The following is a 7,195-nucleotide window of genomic DNA, read 5'->3' as shown; positions in this document are numbered from 1 at the left end:
TCTCAAACCTGAGGCATCTCCTCCATTATTTGATCTGTCCTTTTAGCTTTTTATCCCTTTTGAAATAGGTGGGAGCATACCCAATTAAAACGCAGAAGGCTCCTTTCTTTTCCCTTGGTCCCGCCGCAGGTCGGAAAGGGTTAACCAGGCGGGTTGGGAGAAGGGTCGGGCTCACACCTTTCCCAGAGACCCCAGGCGGCGGCGGCGGCGGCGGGGCCCGGGAGGGGCGGAGGCTGGGGCAGACGCCTCGCCGCCGCTGCCTCGGCGAATAGCAGTGCGCTGTCCGCCCGGATTGGAGCAGCAGCATCACGCTGACCTCTGCCTGGGATGTAAACCGGGGCGGCCGCAGCGGGCAGAGGAAGGCTCTCGGCGCCTCCAGGAAAGCCAGCTCCAGCACCGGGATCCGAGCGGTGCGCAGGGAGCCGCGTCAGCCTCGACCTGGGCAGCGCCCAGCGGAGGCTGCGGGAAGCGGAGGGAGCCCGGCGCGGGCGGGGAGCGTGCGTCCGTTCGCACAGGCAGCGGGAGGAGGGGCGGCGCGAGCCATGGCCGGGGACAGCGAGCAGACCCTGCAGAACCACCAGCAGCCCAACGGCGGCGAGCCCTTCCTGATCGGCGTTAGCGGGGGCACGGCCAGCGGCAAGGTACGGCGGGGTCCCGGGGCCGCGCTCTCTCCTCCTCCCCACCTCTCCCCACCCCGGCCCGGGCCCGGCGGCGCCGCATGTGGCCGGCGGCCGTGGGCCATGTCAGTTCCTGCAGCCACCGCGTGGCCCGCGCGCCTCCGCTGCTGGCCGCGCTCCAGTGCAGAGTCTTCCCCGCGCAGACTCCGGGCGCCGCGGCAGGGGATGGGCGGCCGGGGACTCGGGCCATCTGAGGTTCCAGGGGTACTCCGGCCACCGATCACAGGGCTGGCACGCTCCCCGACGGCGGTAATTCGTGGCCGGGGTCCTATGGGGGAGGGGCAGAGAAAGCGGATGCTTATTGTTTTGCAAGTCCGTCGTGGGGGGAGAGGGCTTTAAGCGGGGTCCTCTACGAACACCCGGTACACCCGTCTTCCCTCGGCCTGGCGTTGATGTGCTCGCCCGGCGACGCAACCCCGGTGCCAGGGGCGGAGCGAGCCGGGTAGCCCGACCGGGAGGGCTGCGAGAACGTGCGAGGTGGCGTCCCGGGGAAGGGGAGCCCCACTTGGGCTGGACGCCGGTGCCGGGGACTGCAGAGGTTTTCGGGTAAAATCCTGAGAGCCAAATAGGCGAGGTGACATCAGTGAAATGATCATAGTCGGGGCTTCTCTTTTTTGGGGGTTTTAAGAGGAAACGCGGTCGGCTTCAATGAGAAAGTTGTGCTGGCCGCATGCTCTTAGATGTCTGGGGCCGTACGCGTCTTGCATCCGCGGAAGGGGCTCGTTCTCTGGGTGTCTGACTCCTCTAGGAGCCTGCTTTCTTTGTTTTTTCAGCAAGGCAAGGAGAGACTAGGGATATGCTTTTCTAGCTTTGCCCGCGGCTTTTTCTGCAGGTGGAGAAGGGTGGAGTCCTCTCAGATGTTTTTCTTTGCTCCCCTGCCTTTTAAGATGTGGCTACTTGTTTACCCTACTGTTTAACAAGTTCATTTGATGCCCGGGCTCCTCAAGGGGAGCCTGCGAGAAATAGGTGCTGCGCGCTGGGTTTGGCGAGGTGGGATGATGCCTCCTAGGGTCAGGGAGAGCGGAGCAGGAAGGCTGGTTGGCGCCATGAGAAGCGAGCCACGAGGTTTTTGCTCCGGAGCTGACTCTGCCGTAGCCCCTCCTCCATTTTGGTTTTACATTTTCCCCTCCAGGTCTGGACTACTTTGGCGCACGGGGTCCAGGCACGGCAGCTGGCGCTATGGAACTTCTTTATTGATTAGTTAATCTCGACTGTAGCTCCCAGGGCTTGGGATCTGCCTGCTTTATGTCCCAGAAGTTTATGTTGAATTTGCCCCTGGTTGAATGCCTTTTTTAATTTTTAAAAAATTTACATGTTTTTTATTGGTACTATTACTAGTAAGTCAAAGCCAAACCAGGATGCCAGCTCTTTTAGGAAATGTACCTGTTATATTAGAATTTTCTCAGTCCCCCTCCACACACACACCCCCGCCCTTTCCATAGTATATTCGTGCTATCTGGGACCTTTTTTGTTGTTGATGGCCGTATTCAAAGCGCTCCTAGCACGATGCCTGGCACATAGTTGGACCCAAATATTAACTTGAGATCCAGCCCTCCTAGGGGGAAGGAGACCAAAACTGGCAGATGAGTGTAGCATTTAGAAACAAAATGACCTTGGTAATCTAAATAATTTAGTCACTACAGAGGTGGAAACTAAGATCCTAAAAGGTGAACTAACTCGCTTCTTATTCTTGTGTGTTCCTCAATCATCATTTTTCTCAGTGGATAATCAGTATAAATGTGTTATTTGGGTAACATGTCAAGTAGGAGCGAAGAATGAGCCATTAAGGGAACTCTTAACTCTGCTGTCCCTATTTCTCATCAAGGAGGAAGATACTCCTAAGAAAGGCTCTATTTTCATGCAGTTTTTAAAGCATGTTGTATCTTTTAGGCATTAACAAATACTTTGTCATTGTAAGATTTTATAATTTTTTTGTTACTAAAAAAAGTCCAAAGGAGCATTGGACTTCAAAAATTCTTTACTGCAGTCAGTTTGCTGCAATTATGTCTTGATTCTTTAGTCCAGTCCCTAGTGCCTTTTCTCCAAGGAATTTGAAGTTTTTGTTTTTGTTTTTGTTTTAAAGGATGGTCAGCATTAACAAACTGGACCTCCTTTGGAAGCCTCAAGTCTGAATATTGTGGTACAGGAGGGCCTGGAAGCAAAGTCGATACTCTTCCCCCTGCATATTTGCTCTGTGCCTGTTAAAGGAATTTGGGAGAAGGCAAAGGGCCCAAGGACATCAATAAAAAAGGATAGTTTTAGAGCTAGAAGGAACCCCAGAGGCCCTGGAGTCCAACACTTCATCTCATCACTTACGGATGAGAAAAATAATGAATTCAGATCATATATTCGTCCCAGCTATTGGCCTTGTTTAAGAAGAATTGACTAAGGCACGCCCAGAGAACACAAGTTTACACCTTCAACCTGGAAAGGGGCTACTTGGAAATGGCTACAGAATGGTTTCAGAGGTACTTGACCCAAAAGGAAATGGAAATGCAGGTTGCTTTGTACTCAGGGGCCTGGCAATATAGATCTTGATTGCTTTCTCCCTTCCTTTATAAGAGAAAACAACTCCCTGTTCAGCTTCTCTTGAGAGCTCTAATTTGTCTCAAAGTTGTTGCTGCCCTGAGTTAACAAGTATTTTATCTTAGCCTAAATTATTTTGGTTGTAGAAGGCAAAAATAGCGATTGTGGTCCATATATTGCATTTTTTTGTTTGTTTTGGCCATGCCACACAGCATGTGGGATCTTAGTTCCCCCACCAGGGATCGAACGCGCACCCCTGCATTGGAAGCGCAGGGTCTTAACCACTGGACCGCCAGGGAAGTCCCATACATCACATTAAAGTTTGTTTTATACATAAAGATTAATTAGAACTCTAGAGTAAGCTTTGCTAGGCTGACATGGCAAATCATTGTTAAAAACATCTTAAAATTGTGGTGGGTTGAGAAAGTAATTCTGATCTATGTTAAAAATCACATTCTCGTATTTCCTCCTAAAGGACAGGTCTAGAGAGAGCAAGAAGTAACACTGGATGGGGAAAAAAAAACAGTTTAAACTTCTTTACCTGAATATATATCCATGACTTTAGGTGCCATTCCCTCTCCTTTTTACTTTTGCTGTTTACTGCGCTGTGACTTCTTCGCCAATTAAAATAGCTTCTCAGCCTGCGCTGCCATCAGAGTGGTCTTCCTTAGTGTAGCTCTGACTGTGTCATTCTCCTTTTTGGAAACCTTGGATGCCTCTCCATTGCCCAGGCTATAGGTCAGATATTTCAGCACAGTGCACATCCCCCTGGCCCCCAAATGTGGTCCCTGACTATTTATTTATTTACTTAAAAATTTTTTTAAAATAAATTTATTTATTTATTTATCTGTGGCTGTGTTGGGTCTTCCTTGCTGCGCGCGGGCTTTCTTTAGTTGCAGCGAGCGGGGTCTACTCTTTGTTGCAGTGTGTCGGCTTCTCATTGCGGTGGCTTCTCTTGTTGCAGAGCACAGGCTGTAGGCGCGCAGGCTTCAGTAGTTGTGGCTCGCGGGCTGACAGAGCACAGGCTCAGTAGTTGTGACGCATGGGTTTAGTTGCTCCGAGGCATGTGGGATCTTCCCGGACCAGGGCTCAAATCCCGTGTCCCCTGCATTGGCAGGCAGATTTCTAACCACTGCGCCACCAGGGAAGTTCCACCAGACTATTTTTCCACTCTTGTCCCCCTTCCCCACACCCAAATGCACACACACACACATCTGTGGAACTGCTTTCATTTATAATTTTGCTCCTGGTCTTCTCTCTGGAATGGCCTCTAATCCTTTCAAGGTTTCAGTTTTGTTAATACTTCCCCCAGGGAACTTTGTTATCCATTTTCTTAATCAGAATTATTTTTTGTCTCTAATGCTTCCATAGTTTCACCACATTTTGCCTAGTGCTGGGGTTATTTGTTGACTGCTTCCCCCGCTATAGTAAAAGTTCTGTAAGAGCGTCTCATTTATTTCTGCCTTAATGCCCATTACAGTGTTTGATACAGCGTTTGTTGAACTGAGTTAGGCAGACCATCATTTGTAATTATCCTTTTATTCTTTTAATTCATAAGACTATTTGAATTAGGCTTTGAAGCCACAGTTGAAAACATATTTAACTGTGCTATTCGTGTTGCAGTGACTAGGCAGTAAAAAACCCCCCTGAACCCTAATACTGTACATTGGTATTGCTTATTCAGAGCCTAGCATTTAATTAGTATGTACTAAATGAATATTTGTTGAATGTCATTGTGAAGAATACTGTATTAAGAGGAAGTCAGGTTATAAGGAAATAGAGAAAGTCTTTGTCAGTATTTTATAGTTACAAGCTGCTTAAACAGCTCATCAAGCCAATTTATCATTAAAGCATTTCCTTATCTCTTCCTTTTGAAGTGGGGCGGGTGGCTTCCCCATTGATGGATAACACTGGAAGGTGTTAGGAGAATTTTTGACTTGCCTGAGGTCATGTAGCTAGTAAGTGATAGAACCTGGATTGGAATCCAGGTTTTTCCTTTACTAAATCTATGCCTGTTTTGAACTTTCTCCACAAGCAGGGACCAGCCCTCGGACGTATTTTGAGGGAGGTCAGTCGGACAGTGTATGAATAATACAGACCAAGACAGAACATTGCAGTCCCCTCAGAGGTGGGGGCTGTCACCTCAGCTCGGCCTGACCATGAGTCAGCATCTGCTTTTGGAGCGCTCTGGAATGCTCCCTGGACCTCCGGCTCCAACTCCCATTGCTGGGCTCCTGGAACCTCGGCAGCCATCCCCATCCGGCCAGATCACTCATTCCGCACCCTCCCTCCATCAGGTGCTCCCAAAACCATGGGACTGCTTTGGTTCTTTTGCTGTTTTTCTCGGAGCTGGCATTGTCTGCTTTGTACTGCCTCAAGCTGCTGCCTGGGAGTCTGACGTGATCTGGCCCTGCTGACCTCCTGCCACTCTCCCCTTTGCTCTCTATTCCAGCCACATCCCCAGCTTGGCCCATCATGCTTCCCCCCTGCCCAGGGCTCTCCACACTTGCTGTTTGCTCTGCCTGAAATTCCCTTCTTGTTCACTGTGCCAGTGCCTAGCACATGCCTGCTAGAATGAAGCCCAAGCAGCAGGTCTTGCTGCTGCTGCCTTTCCTCAGCTGCTGCCTCATTTCTTGTTGGAAAGTCTTTGAAGTGTGTTTCTGATGCACACTGTCTGTGGTCACCTAACTCCAGCTCACTGTACCTATAGCATTTGCTTAGGTCTTCTGCCTGATACTATTTCTTTCTTATTTTTTTAAAATATTCCCACCAACAGTGTAGGAGGGTTCCCTTTTCTCCAGCATTTGTTGTTTGTAGACTTTTTGATGATGGCCATTCTGACCAATGTGAGGTGTGATACCTCATTGTAGTTTTGATGTACATTTCTCTAATAATTAGTGATGTTGAGCATCTTTTCATGTGCCTGTTGGCTATCTGTATGTCTTCTTTGGAGAAATGTCTATTTAGGTTTTCTGCCCACTTTTTGATTTTTTTTTTTTATATTGAGCTGTATGAGCTGTTTATATAATTTTAGAAATTAATCCCTTGTCAGTTGCATCATCTGCAAATATTTTCTCCCATTCTGTAGGTTGTCTTTTCTTTTTTCTTAAAATTATCTTTTGAGTTATGTTGCTTTATTTATATATTTATTTATTTATTTATTTATTTTAAATTTTAATTTTATTTATTTTTGGCTGCGTTGTGTCTTCATTGCTGTGCGTGGGCTTTCTCTAGGTGTGGCGAGCAGGGGCTACTCTTGGTTGGGTTCGCAGGCTTCTCATTGCGGTGGCTTCTCTTGTTGCAGAGCCTGGGCTCTAGGCACACGGGCTTCAGTAGTTGTGGCATGCGGGCTTCAGTAGTTGTGGCTCGCGGGCTTTAGGGTGCAGGCTCAGCAGTTGTGACGCACGGGCTTAGTTGCTCCGCGGCATGTGGGATATTCCTGGACCAGGGCTCGAACCCGTGTCCCCTGCATTGGCAGGGGGATTCTTATCCACTGCACCACCAGGGAAGTCCTGTAGGTTGTCTTTTCATTGATATTTTTTCTTTGTTGAGTCTTGCTCTCATGAGGTCCTGTGATGGAGACAGGCTGTGTTTGGGAATTTCACGGCCGAAGACCTGACCTTTTTTGCTAGTGGGATCTGAGATGGTGCTGTTGGAATTGCTTAAGATTTCTAAGGTCTTTTAGATGTGTGTCTCAATTTTTTAAATCAATAAAAACATTTGAGTGTATATTCTGTGTGTGTGTGTGTGTGTGTGTTTATGTGCTTTCTTGTCCATTAAACTTTTTATCATTAAACCAATTTATCATTAAAGCATTTGATCATCTTGTTATTGTAATGTGTCATGTATCTGAATATGCAAATTATGTAAGTATAATCAATATAATTAAAAACAAAAATAGGGATTACGAAAGGATAAGAAAAATGAGGTCAACACTTAAAAATTGTGGTTTCTTTAGCAGTATAAAGACTTTTGGTTCTTACTGAATGTTT

The 7,195-nt window shown here is 47.8% G+C and overlaps 1 protein-coding gene across 1 annotated transcript in view; it reads left to right on the top strand.

Annotated features, from left to right (window-relative positions):
• Positions 1 to 542: 542 nt before the first annotated feature.
• The window catches only part of UCK2 (uridine-cytidine kinase 2), a gene marked incomplete at both ends in the record, with an annotated part of 70,577 nt that continues 63,924 nt past the window's right edge, over positions 543 to 7,195 (top strand). The window contains one exon of the mRNA XM_079697439.1: positions 543 to 641. Coding sequence (XP_079553565.1) covers positions 543 to 641 — 99 coding nt within the window. The remainder of the gene's footprint in view (positions 642 to 7,195) is intronic.

Source organism: Hyperoodon ampullatus (genome assembly GCF_949752795.1).
Source record: "Hyperoodon ampullatus genome assembly, chromosome: 2".
Taxonomy (NCBI): domain Eukaryota; kingdom Metazoa; phylum Chordata; class Mammalia; order Artiodactyla; family Ziphiidae; genus Hyperoodon; species Hyperoodon ampullatus.
Note: the sequence above shows the minus strand (reverse complement) of the source record. Positions and strands in the feature narration are given on the sequence as shown.